This window comes from Clytia hemisphaerica, unplaced genomic scaffold, assembly GCF_902728285.1.
Source record: "Clytia hemisphaerica strain Z4C2 unplaced genomic scaffold, Clytia hemisphaerica genome assembly, whole genome shotgun sequence".
NCBI lineage: Eukaryota > Metazoa > Cnidaria > Hydrozoa > Leptothecata > Clytiidae > Clytia > Clytia hemisphaerica.
This window is the reverse complement of record NW_027103674.1, coordinates 589,274-611,494: the sequence shown is the minus strand read 5'-3', so window position 1 is coordinate 611,494 and position 22,221 is coordinate 589,274. Positions and strand designations below refer to the sequence as shown.

The window sequence follows — 22,221 nt, the reverse complement described above, 5'->3', positions numbered from 1 at the left end:
AGCCAAGAAAAGGACTTTACATCTAATTTCAACTTTAGAACATAATGTTGTTTTAAAAGGCTTTTATCGTCGTAACTAAATGTTACTTATCAAATTATAATGGCTGGCAATAAATGTTTAACTCCGACGGTTTCGGGGCATTTATAGCTTCAGCTAACTTCTAGTTACAATTTTGATTAACTGTTTTTAATGAATTACTGTTAGTTATTTAGTCACAAATTTATCCTGTTCATTATAGTGTCGTCAATAACAATAGAATAAAAGAGTACGGATAACCAGACCGGTTGCACCGTGGATGAAAGATCCAAAAATTATTCAAGAACGTCAATTACTCGAAGATGCACGTGCGAACAAAAACGTTAACAATGATCATCATGCACGCTATAAAGAGATTCTTAAATCATACAAAAAAACTGTAAAGAGCTTAAAAAACGAATTTCTTCGGAAAGCTCTATCTTCGAAAAATCCATCGATAGTCTGGAGAACAATTGACCGAATTCTAACCAAGCAGAACACTAAAATAAACCACGAACCTTCCGACATGAACAATTACTATTGTAATCTTGCTTCTAACCTCACAAAAAAACCTAATAAACCTGCAAATTATGATAATTTACTGGGTAACCCATCCATCGAAAATGATGAGAATGTTTTTACAATCAAGCATACGAATTATGAAGAGGTCTTGAGTATACTTAAAAAACTGAAAAATGATTGCTCAAGCGGGTATGACAATATACCGGTACGATACCTGAAGCCAGTCAATGAGTATCTTGTATCTCCTCTTGTTAACATTATTAACAATTCAATCGATAAGCATTTATTCCCAGATAAGTGGAAGATTGCTCGAGTCAGCCCAGTCCCAAAAATTGACCATCCAACGAAATTAAAAGACTACAGACCAATATCAATCCTACCGGTTTTATCGAAAGTCTACGAACGTGTTATTTTAACACAATTATGCGATTTCATTGAAAGGAATTCACTTTACCGTCCAAATCAATCTGGATTTCGGAAAGGGCACACCACAACAACGCTACTCTTAAAACTACGTGATGATATAATCAAAGCTATGAATAAAAGTGAAATTACACTATCAATTCTTATCGACTACTCCAAGGCATTCGATACGATCGACCATTTTACCCTCATTGATAAACTTAAAAAGTTAAACTTTAGTTCCATGTCATTGCAAATCATTATAAGCTATCTCACAAACCGTCAGCAATTTGTGCAAGTGAACGATAAAAGATCACCCGTTCAACCCATTCACTTTGGTGTCCCTCAAGGCAGTATTTTGGGTCCAGTTTTATTTAACCTATATGTTACCGAATTATCTGACCAAATCTCCTCTCTCAGTATCCAATATGCTGATGACACAACGCTTTATCGTCACTCAAAAATTCGTGATATACTTCAATGCATCCGGGAAATCGAGACTGATATCGAATCACTTTCCACCTGGTCAGCTGATCATAATCTCTTGTTCAATGCTGATAAACTGCAATACATTATCTTTTCAACCAAACGTCTAGCGTCATATCACAAATTATGTAGTGACTACTCGTATCTTATTTCTTGTTCAAAAAAATCAATTGAACAAAAAGATGTCGTCAAGCTTCTTGGTCTTCACTTTGATAAAAGTCTATCCTGGTCCGACCATATCAACCAAATTATAAAATCCAGTCATGGTACCATTCGAGCTCTTCGTAATTTCCAACGTTTCACACCATTTAAAGTTCGGAAATCACTCGCTGAAGCTATAGTGCTATCGAAAATAGCGTACTCCATAGTCGTATTCGGACAGATCCCCGATTACTTATTAAATCGTCTGCAACGTATACAGAACATTGCTGCAGGATATGTCCTAAACCGATATGCCACACTGAAAGATGTTGTCGATCTGCAATGGTTACCAATAAAAGAGCTTATTGATTTTAATGTTTCCAAACTTGTTTACAAGGCCCTTAATGATAAAAAATGGCCTTCATATCTTTCTTTGGTGAAAGTAACTCAGCCTCGGAAGCTTCGCTCGCAGGATGATGGTATTAAAATTGATTTTGGCTTATCTAAGACATTTCAGGACCAAGCTCAAATTTTTAACGAACTCCCGAAAAATATCAGGGAAATCAAAGACCTGAAAGAATTTATTAAAGAATCAAAATTGTTTTTTAAATCTAGGGCACATACTCGTGCAACACAACAATAAATTATAAATTTATGAAGATCTATTTTTACTTTATTACTTACTAAATATTTCCACTACTATTATCCACTATCCTTTTGCTAGTCCCTATTTCGATACAATCTACATTCAGCCTTTTTGTCCTAGTTATCCAATTCCATTTCATGTCTATCTAGTGGTCTAGTTTTAATAAAATTTTATCCAGAAAATTTGTAAAAATATTTATATTTATTAATGCTATTTATTCTTTAATGCTTTTTATTTTGATATTTATGTTTAGGGGGAAGAACAATTTTGTATGAAATTGAACCTAATAAATGATAATAATAATAATAATAATAATAATAAAGAATGTATGGTCACAAAACCCAAATTAACTTAAACCCTCCTCAGCGGCTTAATTTTCTAGGGAAGACTCTCTGATTTATACATACGAAACCTTCCTGGCTCGACATTAGATTTTACCTTGGTGAGCTTTTGAAAAACTTGCCCCCAGATTTTCTGTATCCTCTCTTATCCTTACCAAAAGCTTATTTACAAAGAGTAGGACTTGAGGCGTTTATTTTATAAAGTGAGACCTGGTGGGTATTTTCTAGACTTTATGATTTTGTTCAATTCAGAAAGTTTTACGTGCTTAGAATTTTTTTGAGGGAGTTCTAAGTATAACAGTGACGACAAAGGGTGTTGAGCCCTAATAGAAAGATTCAACAAGTATGGTACCCTTTTTCTTGGTTCGGTGTAAGATCAAGATCAATTTCATTCAACGCACAACATAAGTAACCATGGCAATCATCCAGGAACTTGGAAAATCGGGAATTTTGTCTCCATAGCTTAATTTCAGAGAAAGCTGTGATGTTCATGGTAGTTACATGTTGACATCTTTTTTAATTTTATACCGTTGCTGTGCATAATATTTTACTTTCCTGCACCAAGATTTCTGTGACTTTTTCGGCTTTTTTCATAAGATTTTAAATGAGTTTTTTCTAAAGGTGTTGTTTACTTACAAAGCTGCCTAACTTTCAAAAGCTTATTATTCATAACTACCCGGAGTTCTGATCTTTTTCCGCAAGAAAAGTGGCAGTGAAATCTTAGTGTGGGAAGTTAAATCTCATGCAAAGTGCACGACGGTGCATAAATATCAGTTATTTTCCAAAATCGATTGGATTATGTCGCTGAGCTCTGTCATATTTATTTTAGTAAGATGAATTTCATTAAATCACACTTCCATGGAAATAGAATTTGTTAAAATCAACGGCCAAACATATTAGTGTTACTTAAATTTTGTTAAAACACGAGAAATTTACACAGTAGCAGCTGCTGAACAAATATTGGAAATATGACCCTCTATAAAATCAAGATTTCTCGCGAAAGAAAAAAGATAATTAGATAAATGTTTTCGCTGCAAAAAGTAAAAAGAACTAAAAAAAGATTGACATAGTTTTTCTTAATTTCTTACGGACTCGGAATTCATAAATGAAGATGACAAGAATGGTAATATTTCTGTTAGTTTTGACATTATCGCTTGCTACCGGACCATCGAGGCCTGCACTACGGCCTTCAAAAAACCAACGACCGTCAAGACCTTCTCGATTACCATCACGACCTTCTCGAGTACCGTCATGGCGACCAACAAACCCGTTCAACCCGACCACAAGGAACCGCACAACACGACAGCGTATCACGAGACGATTGGTATCACCACCACCAACATCCACCTCCTCAGTCATCCTTATCAACATATCCAATCTGGTCCTCGGCTATATCGTAGCAGTCTTAAACATGATTGAAATTCTACTCCTCAAGAAATTGCCAAGAAAATTGAAGAGTTTTTCATCTTCAGCATGTCCGTTTCAGATTTTTCTTTTGGATTCTCAAGCTCGACGTTACTGATTATGTATTTTGCTCACCCTCCTTGGAGACACTGGACTTCCTAAACAAGTCTCTGGTACACAATGTATTTTTTCTTTATTGTGCCCTCTATCTTACACCTACTCATCATCGCTGGTGATCGTTTGTTCGCAGTCATCAAACCTGTCCAACATAATATTCTAATCAGTAGAAGACTCATCATTCGAATCCTTCTTACACTTTGGTCGATTTCGTTCATTATATCAGCTTCACTTTACATCTCAAATTCCTTTTCACGTGTTTTTCAAAAAGAAGAAATCGAATATGAAGCAGCAAATATCACCTCCACAAACGTGACTTTTGTACCCCATAACGAAACAACTTTTAAGACACAATCAATGGTATTCATCAAATATGATAAATCAAATGTGTCCAATCCTACCAGCAATACAAAAAGAACCTTTATCAAACATGATGTAAAACAACAGGATAAAAATTACAAACCCAATACAACAAAGCAAATGAAAGAAAACTACCAACCCTATAAGAAAATTCCGGACAATGATGAATAGAAAACCGATATCTATATCAACCAACATGCCTCCAACCAGAACACCAAAGTCTCAGTCACCACACAAAGCACGGCTGCAAAAAATAAAAAGCATCCGTTTTATTGACATGTTTGAACAAAAAATGAAAGAATGGTTGTCGTTCATCATCATTTTTGCAGACGTGGCTTTAGTGACAATCTACAGTATCTTGATGTTCGCCATCATACAACACCATAGAAACAATAAACACTTAAATGCGGCCAAAGATGGGAACTTAAAACGCGTCTTACTTATTTGTATATTGATTGCAATGGCATTCGTGTTTTTCACACTTCCTTACGCCATCTTGAATCTTTCCCTCACGAAACATCCGCTATGGACATCGTTGTTTTTGGTGACAAACAGTGGAATCAATTCTGTTGTTTTCTTTGTTCGTGGAGAGTACCGTTAAAATTCAAACAAAATGAACTAAAAAGTTCATCAAAGAAATGGTCAAAACAATTGATAACTGTTACTCTTGTCTCTTGTTAAGAGAAAAAAAATCCACCCCTCCCGCTCTTATTAAGACCCCCCCGCTAATTAAATTCAAATAATTCAATATTTTATTACAGTGTAGATAGACCTTTAACTTGTTAAAATTTTCCTTTTTGTAAGTTATTGGTTCTTATTTTACGTGTTCAATTGTTAAAGTTTCTTGTTTGTTGTTGAAATTGATATTATTAAAAAATTCTGCCTTGAAATTACCCCCTCTCTTATTTCAACCCCCCCCCCCCGCTTATTAGAATTTAGAAAATTTTCCTACGCCCCTGCTTATTCGGACCCCCCCCCGTCTATTCGGGAGACAAGAGTATCTTATTAGGATTATGTTGCATGATTCGGTCTAACATTCTAATATGGTGTGCACCACACTGGGCGAAATAAGAGATTTCCAATCCCGGAAATATCTTGAAAATATGGCATTTCTAGGGATTTCCAGTGATTAGAAATATGATATTTCCAATACATTTGTAAATATGGAAATATGACTTTTCTATATTTCCAAAGTTTTGGAAATATCATATTTCCAAAATTTGTAAATGTGGAAATATGGTATTTCCAAAACTTTGGAAATATAGAAAAGTCATATTTCCATATTTACAAATGTATTGGAAATATGGTATTTCCAAAACTTTGGAAATATGGAAAATTCATATTTCCAAAGCTTTGGAAATATGAAAAGTCATATTTCCATATTTACAAATGTATTGGAAATACGGTTTTCCCAATCCTCTAAATATCTTGAAAATATAGTATTTCTATGGGTTTCCAGTGATTAGAAATATTATATTCCCAGTAAATTTTAAATGTTAAGAAGATGTTTAAAATTTTATGTCTCGAAACGTTTAAAATTAGAGGCAAAAGTCTTGTTTGCTGATTGATATTTGAGAAGTTGCCTCCAAATCATAAAACATAATAAATAACAAGTTATCAAACAATAATGTTGAGGAGTTATTTTTGAATATTTTCCATAAAAAAGTGAAATTTACAAAATATAGTTCAACTCATGTAATTCAAATGGTGAAGGGGTCATAATATTAATTAAAGGAGTTTGGATTACATAAATTAGACTGCTAATGAAATGTAAGAATATATATAAGTAACAATCTATGGTATACTGCATTTCTATCTACAAAATTTTAAACATGTACTGTACAATAACTGCATTTATTTTGGCAGGTACTAAAATATCAAAATTTTACTCTTATCCTTCCCACATTTTTCAAATTCCCTAAATTTGAGCAAATTTGAGCTTTTAAATCCTGAGACCCTTAAGTTCTAAGCCCGGTTTAAGTCTCATGTTAAAACTCTCCGACTGTAGTTTAACGCGCTTAAAAATCATGTATGGTGTTTAACATTTCGCCGGGAAATCCCCTTTGTCTCAAATATTTTCTACATGATTGTAGTAAAGAATAAAAACAAAAATGTTGCGTGAACGTGAAAATGGATTTATCGCGTGTCAATACGTGAGTATGTGAATCGAGAGTTGTAGGGAGGGGCTTCTAAAACATAACAGTTGGAAGCTTTAAACTCTGGGAGGTGCTACCCTTGCCTACCAATGGGGGTGTTCCGCTGAGATTTGAAAAATGGACCCTACGTTGGACTCAAAATTTTTGAAAAAAGTGGCCCTGAATAGAACTAAAATTCTAAATTTTTTTACTTGTTTTTTTACTCTAACTGGGACTTGTGTAGCTGAAAAAAGATACCCTGATACAATGATACACAGGTTGCAAAATTAAAGCACATCTCCGTAACCCGTTCTCCCCCAGTGCCCAACACCCAGTTATGATCGAGGTCAAGAATTAATTGTTACTTTTAAGCCAATTTTCGTGTGAAAATTTTTATCACCCAAGTCGCTTTTATGCTTACGGAAAATATTTTTTCCTCAAACTCGCGAAAGTAAATTTCACAATTTTTTGACCTTGCGAAACTGTCTGCTCGCGAAAGTTTGTACGCCTAAAGTAGACTTTCTCATGGTTCCGGAATTTTTCCTGGAAGTTTCAAGCTGTTAACTCTTTGACGGTCCACCGGCAAAATTTCGTGCTCTCATGAACGATATTTTCGGCTGAAGGCAGTTTTGATTCAGGACCTAATTCAAAAATCTCGCACGCTGAAAAGATAGAGCTTTGAAAGTACTTTCCAACAATAACAAGAAGCCGGAGCGGCGTGAAGGTCCAACTGACGTGGCAATAACCGAATGTCGTTCGTATCGGGTTCCTTAAGTGACGCAAAAAAATTTCCTTCCCATCCTCCACTCTGAGCTTCTATTCTTTGATTCTTTCTTTGTATTGCTAAGTTTTGAAAGCTTTTGATGCATTTCCCGACATTTCGTAACTTTTGCCGCTGACGGGATTCGAACCCACTATATACAAAGCACCTATAATTAGAACGCCAGCGCCTTAACCACTCGGCCATCGAGTCACAACTGCATTAAGGAGTTCAAAGTTTCTTATAAACATGGTATTTACTCCAAACTCTACCCGGGGGTTAAAACCTTGACCAGGGGTTAACTCCCATCCCCAACCCTAGCCCTAACCCTACCTGAAACAACCCTTTAATCTAACCGGGAAATTTGACTCTACTACCAATTCAATCCAAAACATAGGTCAAACATCGCGCGGGTAGGCAGGGCAAAAATTCTAGATCGGCGGTTGGTTTAGCCTGGACTTGTTAATTTATTGTGCATACAGGCCCCGACAAAGACAAAATCTTTTCGATCAGTTGCTTTTTAAAGGTCCATTCTGCTGCACGCTGGACCAACAAACATGATTTAGCGACTTTAGCTGTTGCCAAAGCTAGCCAAAGCCGAAATAATTTGACTTGAATTTTATGCATCGAAAAATCTAAAAAATGCAATATTTTAGCTTTTTGAGACCATCAAGGAGTTAATAATTTAATTTTGAAAGATTCGCTGTTCTAAACAAAGTCATAAGCCTAACCTACTTAGCGCAATCTTCTGTTATCAACCATTTTACGAATTTCCTATTTTCCTAAATAGAAGTCACGATAACTTGAAACTTTCGAAAAAGAACGGAGGTCGAGTCTAGCAATGATGGAGACTATCCTCTCGAGTAAAGCGATTTTCCTTTATCAATGGGGCTTAACACGATGTTGACTCTCCCGTATCTTCCTAAATTAAAATTGAAAACACTTTGCATTAGATTTATTTTCAAATTTTGCAGGAATCAGCAAAATACGAAATTTTGCAATAAAGTGCTGACGTCAGCAAAATTTGTTATTAAAAATGTGTGGAGAGTATGTCTCACAATACTCAAAGTATAGTTATCAGGCAATTCCAAAATAATTATTCTGAGTTTTTTAAGGTAAGTGATTACCAAATTAAAATGTTGCGTCATTTGCTATATCTTCAATAACCTCTCATAGTAGTGGGCCAAGCTAGTTGGTAAATTAGCGTCCTCAAATGGTGTTTAAGAGTTTGAATTCTTACCTTTTCCTTGGTCAGGGTTCATGGTAAGAGTTGAGAGTGTAGTCTTATAGATGTATATGTTCTATCAAGACGTTTGAACAGTGTGGTCACTTTTCAAAATTATCCTTTCAATAATGTGCAACTTTGGTCAAAATTTCACATCTATACCATTAGCGAAACTGGAGTTTTATTTAAAAAACAAGTTTTGCTGACTTGTCAGCATTTTTTGGTTTTAGCAGTTTTTCGCGAAAATGAGGGCATAAACAATTAGGTAACACCCTAGAGGGAGACTTCATCATGGTACCTTTCGTATTCAGTCATTGGTTTGTTCATTTCGAAAAAGCATCCACCGAAGGGGGACTTAAAAATATCTGTTCTGAAGGCACTTTCAGCTGGATATGGCGGTCTGTTCTTAGCGAACTAAAGAAAAAAGTCAGCTGGAAAGAAAGTGGCCTGTTCTATTGAAGATTGGGACCAGCTGGAAAAATATGATCTGTTCCGAGATCTGTTCTTATGAAAAATAGTTTAATATCTAAGAATTTCCTATATGTTCTGAGGGAATTTCTAAAAAGTCAACTGAATGTGGTTGCCCGGAGTGGCAGCTGAAAATTCTCCATATATGTAGAACATCTGGAAATAGAGCACCGCGCTGAATCTAAAAATAGATTTTATTTTTGATATAATCATTACTCTCAATGTGTTTGTACAAGTTCCAATCCCATCAACCTTTGCGTTAATCTCTTTTGCACGTTAATTGCATCATTTGACAAAAGATATATAACAACTTGCACGTATATTTAATTGAGCTGCATTGAATTGTGGGATTGCAACTAGTACAAATGTCAAAAAAAAGTGAAAAGTAATAATTGTGAAGTATGCGTTGCGGAGCGCTATTGTTGATCTGTTTGCACGGATATTTAAACTGTTAGCTGGAAATTAAGTTTCTGTTTTTAATAGTCCTTCAATGTCGAGCTGGAATTTAGCGATCTGTTCTTGTAAGATTTTGTCAGCCCTGGTAGATAAGAACAGTTAATTCGCATAAAATCAATCGCCTGGTAATTTCGTACCTGTTCCGAAAGTTTTTTTACCTCCTAGCTGGAAAAATATAACTGTTCTGAAGTAAAAATTTCTCCCTTGGAAAACGAGGAACTGTTCTTGATTTCGGGAAAATCCTTCCAGCTGGCAAATCAGAACAGATATTTGCAAAGTTTAGGTCGGTGGCTGCTTCTGTCATTTTCCGCCTGCTTAATGCTTTCCAAAAATTATGGTTATTTTCAAGTTTTTGAGACACATGCCATAACTTACCTCCATAATAGCGCCTCAAGGAGTGGTTCTTATACATCGACCTTGATGTTTAATTTGCTCTTCTTTTTCGGCCCTTTTTACCCGCGTAAGGGATCGGAATTAAATTAGGGCAGAGCTAAAAATGAGAAACAATTAGCTGTGGCAAAATAAGGACCAGCGTTAAATTAAAGCCGGTATAACAAGGGCTGATAAGGCATTTTCAACGCTCTATCATTTTGGAACAATCGGTTTTAAATTTTGAACACTTTGAAAAATTACTGTTTTGCTTGGGGTCTAGACATGGTCACGGTAAAGGAATCATTTATTAAGTGAGATAATTTTGAAAACGGGAATACCTACCGTCCGGGATGGAGAAGAACTCGCCACCGGAGTTAACAGTTTGTACCAAAGTCGACGGCCATTATTTTTTCCGTATACCGCCAAATAAAATTGTATACCCTGAGTATCAGAGGCCGAGTTTTTAAAGAATATATTAGCCCCTGACGACGAGGTGTAGAAATTCTATAGAATCGCGATTGGTCGTCAGAGGTTGATTTGAAAACTCGGTCTCTGATACTCAAGGTAAGGATTGTAAACTTCGCGCATATATATTTTCCCACGTTTACTATCCATTTAACAGACGATATCATTATCTAGGCCTGAGCCTGTATTTTACAACAAAAAATCGGCCTTTTCGGCCGACTTATAAATCGGTTGGTTACATGAGATTCTATTAGGGTTAAATTGTAAAAAATTGAAGAAAGTAGAGATTGAAGTGCATTTCCGGTTCGGAACTGTGTAGTGGACTGATTAATTTTGAAATCATTGTTCCTTACGGAACGATTTCGACTAGACCCGTCCAGAAAAAGTTAAACGTATACTTCTTGAATGCGATTTAAAATGGATTCCAAGACTTTTAAACCACCAAAATGCATTAATGTCCCCCAGCGGTTTGCTTGAATGCGTGAATGGGCTTTTTTGGTTGCGTGAATGCGTTAAAACCGAAAATAAATTGCTTGATTGCATGAATTGAAAAAGCTTGCACAAACGTGAATTTTCCCTTTCACCCAAATTTGTGCAAATTTCCCCTACTTTTGACAATATCCCCGATTTTTTACCAAAATTTCCCTGATTTCCCAAAAAATTGGGTTTGCGCGAATTATGAAAATAAATTGCGTGAATGCGTGAAATTTGGGTCCGCTGGGGGCCCTTTATAATCGCTAGTTTTTATTTTAGTTCCAAAAGTCTTATGATTTGCAACTTTTTTTTAAATAATTTGTGCCAGTATGAACTTTCGCGATTCACCTTTATTAACCCTTAGACTTAGACTTTCAAGCATTACCTGGTATGCTGTTATTTGGGGCCTGGAATTCCCTAGTTATTTTTTTTCGAGTTATTTTTCTGAGTTATTTTGCATGTGACGTCATAATTTCAGGTCCCTTTTTATTTTCGCTGGGTGCTAGCTTAACTATAAAACTGACGCCCCTACCTGGTATATTTTCGTATATTTGGCTTTCTCCCTCATTGCATCAATGTTATGGTTATAATGCTTAAACCCTTCTTTATCGGAGATTTTTTTGAAAAAAAAGTCATAATATTCGCGAATGACACCCGAGCGATACGCGTATATGCGTCTAAAATGAGTCTAATACTCAGTCCCAGACTTAAGGCCAAAAGATTTTAAGGCCAGAAACTTTTCGAACCCCTGTCAGTCGGCAAGGGTAGTACCCCCCCCCCCAGGTGCAAGGCGAGGTTAAAACGTTAAAACAGTCAGATTAAAGTCACAAACCTGAATAAAAATTGTTGGAAAGAAAAGCGGCCAAGGAAAGGTGTCCAGTGGTAAAACTCGCTATCACTTCACAAGAGGACAGACATGGACATGTTTAAAATTTTAAGAAGTCTGTACCTTATTATTGATTTTTTGGTTAATTATCTCCATAGGAAGATAATTTCATGTAAAAATTCAAGGGTACTCTAATGTGTCTTAGGAAAAGTTTAGCGCTTTGAAAAACCGATGGAAACGCAATTTAAAGCCAGGATGTGTGATATAAAAGTACACAATTGTATAATATTGTGTTTGACCCAGCCTCGTGACCACTCGTGACTTCCAACATTCCAATTTTTTATTGCCTGCCTACCCCCAGATAAAAAAAGCGCCATTTAAAAAAATCAACCACGCCAATCGGCTCTTTTGAAGTATAAAATGTCGACATTTACATTCGATCAAAGTGTCTCGCGACGTTCGAATCTCGTCTGTTCGAATGGTATGAATACAGGAAGAAATTAAATTCTATTGTTCAGTTCAATTCAGCAAGCAGCCATGCCTCATCTTATAGATTCGGGACGTGGGAAGATACTCATTCACGAAAACTACCGTTACCACAGGAATAAAACACGACTTGATCGTATTTATTGGAGATGTGGTTTGACTCATTGCCGAGCATCACTGACGACAAATAATTTCGACAATGGCCAGAATATCCCAATAAATGTACTTCGTGTAGCAGAACATGATCATATACCTGAGATCGGACGTATACACCATCAGCAGCACGTCAACGGAATGCGAGAGAGAATACGCGCTGATCCAACCCTACCTGCCAGACGTGTCTACGAGCAACAACTTGTCCAGCGTGGTCGTAACCCTCAACCTCGAGAGGTGGGAGACCGTTTCCCCCGATTTGAAGCCATAAGAAGAGCACTCGGCAGAACCCGTGCACAAGTCGTCCCGCCGATACCACAAACAGTAGCGCAAGTCCTCATACCACCAGGAATGGTCAACAACATTCAACGGAGAAAATTTTGTTTGCCATTAAAACAACAACCGTGGTATCTTGATCGTTGCAACTGATGGTGACATAAGGTTGATGGGAAGATGTAACACCCTTTTTATGGATGGGACTTTCAAAACCGCGCCACACCCCTACACTCAGATGTTTACGGTACATGGTATGTTAAACAATTATGTGTTTCGATTCACGTGCAGTTTGCTCATCAATAAAGCGCAAGAATCTTATCAGCACGTCATTCAACAAATCAAAATTGCCTATCGAAATCTTACTGGTAATGATTTGAATCCTAATGCAGTTGTGATTGATTTCGAAGCCGCTTTGAAACAGGCGATTGTGTTGGAGCTACCAAACTCGATCATCTATGGCTGTTTTTTTCACCAACTAAACAATGGTCAAAGAAATATCAATGAGTACTGGGACGCGATAAAACACGTGATCATTGATTTTGCGATTTAATGAACTTGTTACTGATTTGAGCCATAGTCGTTATGTTCGAACTTAACTAAATGGAATCTACAGAACTCTACTTGTAATTGTCTTGTTTTATTTTGGAAAAATTATATTGTAGTAGAGGTTTTTATTTTTGACACGTTGTATTGTTATTTTTTAGTATAGCTAGACTGATAACCGAAATATCGTTTATCCTCTTGAAATGTTTTTTTTAAGGTCACTCCCCATCTTCTTAAGTTAGAGTTGTATTGAGCATTTATTTCCACTTTTCGACAAACTGAGGCATATAATCCGGGGGAGGGAATACCTTAGCGGTATAAAATTTGTCGTTACGAAAATTCGCCGTCACTTGCCAATAATCTCGCTACTTTTTGCCGACGAATTTTCTACTGATGAGGTTGTCGAGATGATATGACGGGTATGTGCCGAGTTTGAGGTTGGATCCCTAAACCGGGGGGGGCGGGGCACTCATATGATCTGGCCTACATCATGTGCCGCGCTTAAGGGTGAGGTTTTTCAGCATCCCAAAATGCACTGTAAGGGTGTGTTTCTGTGAGATTGCACTGCAAGGGAACAAATTCAAAATAATTTTTAAAAAGAAAGGTTTTTACTTCTCGTTTATTTAAAAAAGTTTCTATTGTCTGATAATTACAAATTTCTCAGTTTTTCTTTGAAACAGAAAATTTCCCAAGCTTCTTCTTTCACGCAGATTTATAGCTGAGAAATATAGTGCACTATAAGGGTTGGGTAAATCAAGAGAAAATGCACTGAAAGGGTACCTTTTCAGCCATATTGAACTGCACTGTAAGGGTACGATTTTGAAAAGCTGATTTTGCGCGGTACATACCGTCTTTTCGAGATCGAGTGCCCCCCCCCCGGGCCCTAAACACGACTTTTCTTAAATTTTGGGGAGCTTATTAGGATTTGGCTTTGACTTTCAAGAGTCAAAAAATTGGATGTGAGCTGTTTTTACGACCCTTCTTTTTTCTGGAAGGAGATTTGGAATTAAAGTTTGTGATTTACAACCCTTATAGCTTAATTCTGAACATGCAAAAAGGGACCCTTAAATCGGTACATTTATTTTGCTATAAATTATCTTTGCGCAAATTTGATTGGTCCTTTATTTCTAATTATGCCAAAATGAACTTTTTATTAATATTATCTCAGTGAAAAACCCTTACTCAACATTCGACACTCTAAAATCTTTCGTTTTCGGACAAAAGTGACGTCGGAAAAAAAGACTTGTAAATTGTAAATTTATTTTATAGAGTCGGACTATTTTACTGTCGGACTAGAAAGTGTCGGACAAGTGACATGCACCCTTAAATTTAGAACTAGAATATGTTTTTAATATGTTTTAAAGGCTTTTAAAAAGTGCTTGCTTGATCGAGAGCTTCACTCCGAAAACGGCTTAAGTTTGTACACGCGAAGAAGCCATTCATAAAAGTTCCAATCAAATATCATCGTAATTGGTCCAGTATCGCCACTGCGGGCCTTTTACTAGCATATCGCTATCCGTGGTGCTCTATATCCGTATTTGAAGAAGCAGCGCTTTGCCATTAAAATTCGTTTGGGAAGAAACAGCGCCTTGTAGTCAGTACGTATAATCAATAATCAAGTGGACGCGTAGACTAGATTTTACTTCTGTCTGAACTTTTCTTTCTGATGATTTTGATGGTGCTGAATCCAGTGAAGTACAGATATCGCCATGAACTATTTCACTTTCGTTTTCAAAAATCAAATGAAAACAACAAAATAATAGATTGTATTTTAAAATCCCATCAAAGCATCGACGAAACGATGATAAAAATATAAAAATACATCAAAACTTTGGAAAACGATCGATCCCTTGATCATAGTTTTCTGTTTGTTTTTCGCCAAAAGGGACTGGATCTAGTTGTCTGGATTTGATACAACCTCTAGCAGAGCCAAAAAATTGAGTCAGCCAAATTACAAGTTTTTTAAAAAGCTATAATTGGCCCACGACGAGCATTGCAAACAAACTTTCTACTACTGCTATGTCGCTTGGCCTTCATGTCGCTTCAACTCTTGTTCTTATTTTGATTTCTCAACCAATGCTACTAGTTCTATTCCATCCACCCATACTATAACCCCGGGAATGTTGTACTGGAAACTTATCAACATCATTTGAGTAAGACCAAATCATACCAACTGCCCGCAGATTTGCTGATATGCAAATATGATATGAGTGACTCTCTTAATCTAAGTTCAGCATTTATAGTACCATGAATAGCGCTATTACTATTTGGTTAGCCTTCCGTCTTATCATTCTAGGAATTTTATTTGTCTTTTGATGGCTTATGGTATTTCCTTGAAGTATTCTATCTTGATTGGCTTTATTTTAAAATAACAGAAGCTCCATAGTATGAATTCCATGTGACGCTAACGAAAAGTTAAAGAGACTTCATGTCCCGGATTAATGTTTACGGGTCATAATCGTATGACTGATTACAGCAAAGTACAAAAGTCCCGAGCTCGCAGGGCCGATTAATCATTAATTGCCCGCTCTTGTAATCGGCCCGCATTTAATTTTTATCACAATGTAGACAGTGCCTAAAAGATTCGAATTCGAATCTTTTCAGATTTTCGAATGTTTTTTGTTCCATCAAAAATAAATTGTTTTTTGTTGTGACTACCAAACCAAACAAAATAAAAATAAAATGGCGAAGGGCAGATTCAAACTGTTGAGTGAAGAAGAGCTGCAGAAATTGAGTGAGAAATCTGAGAGCAAGAATACAAGACGATCGACATCGACTTGGTTAAATGCTTATCAATCATGGGCCAAAGAAAGAAACAAGAAATCAGACCTTGAAAATTATACTGCAAACGAATTGGACGATGTTCTGTCTCAATTTTACGCTGAACTGACGAAAAAGGATGGTAAAGAATATGAACCTGACAGCCTTCGTGTCATGCAGGCCAGCTTATATCGATATTTGAAAGATAAGAACTATCCAAAATCAATTATTACTGATATTGAGTTCACTAAATGTAACAAGATTCTCGAAGGAAAAGCAAGAACACTCAGAGAAAATGGACTAGGTCGAAGACCAAACGCAAGCCGTGCTTTAACTAACAAAGAAGAGGAAATCCTTTGGAACGTTGGAAAGTTAGGCAAAACCAACCCTAAGGCTTTACTCCATACAGTCTGGTTTCTTACCACACAGCATTTTGGATTGAGAGGCCGCCAAGAGCACACAACTATGTCGATGGATAATTTCTTGTTTAAAACGGATGAAAGTGGAGAAAAGTATGTAGAATTTTTAGAAGATCCTACCAAAACAAGATACAAAGGACTACACCACAAACCCAGAGTAACAAATCCAAAAATGTTCTCGACTGATGGAGACCGTTGTCCAGTGAAATTACTCGAATATTACATTTCGAAACGTCCTGATTCTTTGAGAAAAACAGGAAGATTCTATTTGACACCAAAGGCTAACTTTACTAACTCCAGTGTATGGTACACTACATCTCCTGTTGGGAAAAATACAATTTCCTCCTTTATGAAAGCACTGATTTCTGACACTGAAATTTCTTTAGATGAAAATCTAACTAATCACAGTCTGCGTAAGAACACGGTTAAAAAGTTGAAAGAAGCAGAAATCCCTGAGACTGCAATCATCAAAGTTACTGGTCACACTTCTACCAAAGGATTATCAAACTACGACCCTGGAGATCAACAGGAGTTCAAAAGAATGTCGAATGCAATTTCAGGAAAACGTCCTATCAATGCAATGCTATCTCAATCATCTTTTATGCAGTCAGTGCAACCTCAAAGTTCATCGAACGCGAATGTATTCAATAATTGTACGTTTAACATAAACCAAAGTGCTTCTCCAAAGCCCAAAAAGAGAAGAAAGTGTGTTATATACAGTGACTCTGAAAGTTCCCAGTCGCAATAAACTTTCTATGACAATGGATTGGCAGTTGTTATTATATGAGTAAAGTGTTTTTGTTATGATTACGTTTATTGAAAACTTTTTGTGTGAATTGTAAAATTTTAAAAAATATGTTGCTTTTTAGAGATGTTTCATTGGGTTAAAAATAATACTGTTTTAAAAGTGATTACAAATGGCATAATCGTGTCTCTATATTTTTCACTGTTTTCTGGAAACATTTTTCGGTTAAAGATTTCAATAATAAAAAAAAGTTTTTAAGTTATTAAAACTATTTTCGATTTATTTGTTTTTTTCAAAAATTTATTTCATGTCATACGATTAATCCGGAATAGTATGACCTTCTCTGGCAATTTTGGGAAAATAGACCCTCGGTTCATTTTAACGTTTTTTGAAATCGCCCTCACTTCGTTCGGGCAATTTCAAAAAACGTCAAAATGAACCTCGGGCTATTTTTCCTAAATTGCCCTCAAAGTCATACGATTACTAACACAAATCAGGCAGTAACTCGGCCAGATCCACCCGGTGGATTATCATTTAATTTCTCTAGTCTGGCCAAAAGTTGGAAATTTATGATCTTACCCTGGTCAATTGTCTTAATCATATCATCCACTGTTTATCAATTCTATATATTTTGATAGTCTCGGTAGCTGAATCGAACCAGTAAATGTTGACTAAGCCTGAGATTGCTCTTAGATTTCTATATCTTTTTGGTACACTAACGAACAAATAAAACGACACACTACTGACAAAAAAATTCAACTGTCCTTTCTCCCCCGCTAGGCACTAAGTGATATCGCCAGAGTAAAGCATAAGAGAACAAAATAATAATTATTCATATGCAACAACTTTAGTTTTTATGAATCATTTCTATTGTTCCAAACTTTCGTTCTTAGGGCCTAAATCTTGGGCTGGTGTTCTTATAAAATTGTTCTTATAAATAAAAGGGCGTGTATTCCATACTCTTCTTTCCAATCAATGAATTCTTCCAAATTTTAGTGCCATATGGAAGAAGTGACAAAATTCAAACCAAAAGAACAAAAGTTTTATTTAAAGCTTGAATTTAAGGAAAATAAAACCAGGCCTGTCAAGACTTTTTAAATAACGTTTAATTGTTAAAGTTTATGTCCCTGCCTCGGTGAAAATCGAGGTAACAAATTCTCGCCCACGTGTTCTCAAGATCTCAAAATCAGACCCGATGAAATTTTATCTCATTTTTATAGTCATCCGAGTGGATTTTAAGACTCAATTAACATCCATACTCAATACTACACATTTCTTATAAGAATAAACTATATATATAAGAACATAAGGCTTCGATGCTTTGATGGCCAAAATGTTAAGAACAAGTTAAGAACATTTTAAGGCTTTGTTTGCAGACTCTAAACAGCCGATTTCTTAGGAAAATGTACAAAATACTCACTAAATGGGGAAAATAAGAACATGTTAAGAACATTTTTAGGCTTAAAAAAGTTAAGGACAGAAGGCTTCAAAAATTTTGGATGTTCTTATAAAAAAACATTTACATACTTGAAAAAAAAAAATTCCTTTTGTGTATTTTATTTTAGCAAGCTTTATAAATTCCAATGAAAAATGTATTTTACATAAAAAATACAAAAATATCATATTTAATAAGTTGTTTATAATCAAACAATTTCCTATCAAATAATCATAAATTGGTTATTCAAAAAACTCACTAAAATATTGTAGAAATAATTTGAAAATTTTGTGTATGTGTGTAAGTGCAAAAATAATATTTTTTATTTTAACCTATAACCAAAAGATATCCTCGTACCCAGGAATAGAAGCAAAGATACAATAAGGATCTGAATCAATAATGAGCCCATTGGAGTAGATTTACACCATCGAAATATTTTCCTGGACACGAGGTTGGTTAAATTGTCTAATTAACCCCTATTTTCTAAAATTTTTCATTTTTTCTTAGAAAAATTTAAATATAACTATATTTACAAACCATTTATATAAAAATTAATATTCAATAATATATATACAATATTTCGATTCCCAATCAATTTCGGCACCTTATGAACTAATTTAAACAACAGGGAAAACGTAAGCTTGTTAGGGTTCTAAACTTCATGATTTTGGGAAAAAAGCTAAAGGGAAGATTTTTGAAAGGGTATCTTATGACCCTAGCTCTCCTCTCAGGCTTGAGTCAAAATTATTCTCCGTTGCCAAGTATTGGGTCGATTTACTTCCTAGCTAGCGAATGAAGTGAAATGTGGTAAAATCGATTTGAACTTAAAAAAAAATTCTCTACAAAGACAACATTGACTTTTCAGGTTTTTCCATTTTCGATACATATTTAGCGATCCACTTCTCAAGATCTTTTATTGAATAATTTATTGGTGTAGATCCTCCCTGATATACAACAACATCACCCAAAAGAACGTAAAGTCTTTCTGGGAAAGCTCCAAAAGCATTGTTCAGTTTATTGCTCATTTCATCCACATACACAGGGATTGTTGGGTATGTTTTTTGTAGCTTGCTTGCTTGTGCGATACGATCTTCGATGCTTTTGTGTTGTGTAATTTGTTCTTGATCCTGGTAAAAAAAAGTTTTGTTTTGTTATTAACATCATGTGTTTATAATTTTTTGGTCATTGTCCCTACCCATTTCATAGTCGGTTTAAGACCATGTCGAGCTTATCAGAGGAAGACATTTGTAATTGTAATCTCATTGTCTTTTAACGAGCGCTAGTCTAAAAGATGAGAGAAAAATCCAAGAGGGTCCTGAAAAATTGGAAAAAAAATCCAGGGGATCACGTTTATAAAAAGAGACCTCCTCAACATAGGGGGTACAATTTTTTTTATTCTGGAATAGGCCAATAAAAGAAAAAAAAATTCTAAATAAATTGGACTTTTTTATAGAATATTTTCGAGGTACATTGGCGGTACTTTCCCATTTCAACTTCTCGGCGAAAAGACGGTCAAAAATAATCGAATTGAATTAAATTGCAAGGTTGTCTTTGATTGTGTAACTATGACTACCACGATTCAGATAATACCACCCAGGGCAGCTTATTAAGGCTCATTATCTTAAAGAGGTTTGCCAATTAGTTTTTCATGATAGGTCATTCAAGAATAGCTATGCAAGTTTTAACATGGTCAAATTCTTCTTTTGCGCTTTATGTTTTTCTACAGGATGAATTAGCGTGGGAATGAAAAGGCTCAAAATTAGGAAGAAGAAGATAAAAGACTCTCTAAATTTAGGATTGTTGATATAATATGAGTAAGCATTTTATAAACGAGTCAGCGTGTTAAAAATGATTGTTGGGTTTTTTATAAGAACATCCAAAATTTTTGAAATTTTCGGACGCTCTTAATTTAAGCCTAATAATGTTCTTTACATGTTCTTATTTTGACTATTTTGTGAATATTTTTGACCATTTTCCTAAGAAATAGGGTGTTTTAGAGTCCATAAAGCCTTAGAGTGTTTTTAACTTGTTCTTAGCATTTTGGCCAGCGAAGCCTTATATGCTCATGTATAGTTTGTTCTTATAAAAAACATGTATGTATACCGTATGGACCAATAAGAAGAGATTTACTATGATTCTCATAAAAAATTGTGTATCTATTTGTTGCTGCGAGAGATTGGGACACACGGACATCATATCCTACTAATCCTTTTATAATGAGCCAATTGAGATGGGCCCTAATCTTCTAAGATCTTTTATAATAAAAAAAGAAACAATAGGCCGGATAACTGATCCTACTAACTCCTTATTAACTGTTGGTGGTCTGAGGAGCTACCTGCGCTGATGTCACGTGACGCAGAGTTTGAAATTGTTTTATCTTTGTATGGCATCCAGCAAAAGAACAAAATTAAGTCTCGCATACATACATATGAAATCGTTTTCAGGAAAAAAACAACAACATGTCTGAGTTTTACGATCTCGTACCCAGGGACACTTGCACCACATTTTGATTTAGCTGATGGACGTTTATTCCCGGGCTTCAACCGTTAAAAAACAAACATAAAAACGGGCTAACGGAGTGGGTTCGAGTTATACAATATATTTATTTTGAATATAATGAGTCATAAAATTTCTGGCAGATGTCCAGTAGTAAAACTCTTAAAATTCTTTAAAATGAGGGGGCTATTTTTCTTAACTTTGTAGATTAAAAAGAAAGGTGAAAAGGTTAATTATCAGAATCGGTATACTTTTAATAAGCCTGATACCCTGAGTATCAGAGGTTAAGTTTTCAAAGAAAATAGTAACCTCTGAAGACAAATAATAGAAATTTTATCGCGCATGTGTCAATCTAATCACTGTAGAAAAAATCAAAGATGAAGAGCAAATATTACCATATTAATGTCTAGCAGACTGTATCAGTATGCAGTTTACTATTTACGAATTCCCCAGAAACCTCCAAGTGTAGTTGAAATGAGTTTATTTCGAAAGAAATCTTTTACATGATCCCCAAATGTATAACAGTAATTACTAAACTTTTAATTATGGAAATGTCACTTTAATTGAATCGAAATAATAGACAGACTTTATGGTATGATTCTCTATCACTGACTCTTTTTACAAAGCATTGATGACTTTTTGTAAGTTGTGTTTTCAACGACGGGAATAAAAGTATCGACTATGACGCTCATCCAAGATCTTGGATGGTCGTCATGGTTACTTTTGTCTTCGCTGATTGCGCGATGAATAGAATCTCGATTCGTCGGCACAGCGTAAATATATGATTTTGAGCTGTGCTTTTCACGGTATAAGCCTGAGGTATTACGAAATTTCCTTGTCATTATAATCGGGCAAGGTAAACAAACCTTAAAAAGAGAATTATCAATTATTTTAATTGAGAGGAAAATGTATACCAACTCTTAATTAGAATGCGGCTGTTGTTTTTTTATACAAATTTTGATGAAAACACCCGTTGATTTCCGTTCTGATAGACCTTAGTTAAAAATCTTTAATTGGAATTTTCCTATTGGAGAGGTCAAAAAGTCAAATTTACTGATCGCAAAACAACTTCATTCAAAATCTTCAAAGAAATTTCACTAAAATCTATCACTAGATTTAAAAAAATGCAGTCTTCAAAAACAAAGGAACCACTAGATACAATCCGTCGTTATGATTGCGGCGCGTTCTGGATGGGAAATAATTGGCTTCATTTTTTCTTGCCTGGGAAAGGTTAGAGATTCTACTCTAGCCCTTCGGTCTTTAAACTCAATGGTTTAAGCAGAAAGATATGTG

General features: G+C 35.4%; 1 protein-coding gene across 1 annotated transcript; it reads left to right on the top strand.

The window, feature by feature from the left end:
* The first annotated feature begins 15,551 nt into the window (after positions 1-15,551).
* Positions 15,552-17,161, top strand: LOC136803581 (zinc finger MYM-type protein 3-like). The gene has a single exon (XM_067060313.1). The coding sequence runs from the start codon at positions 15,756-15,758 to the stop codon at positions 16,998-17,000; it is 1,245 nt and encodes a 414-aa protein (XP_066916414.1). The 5' UTR covers positions 15,552-15,755; the 3' UTR covers positions 17,001-17,161.
* Positions 17,162-22,221: the final 5,060 nt, after the last annotated feature.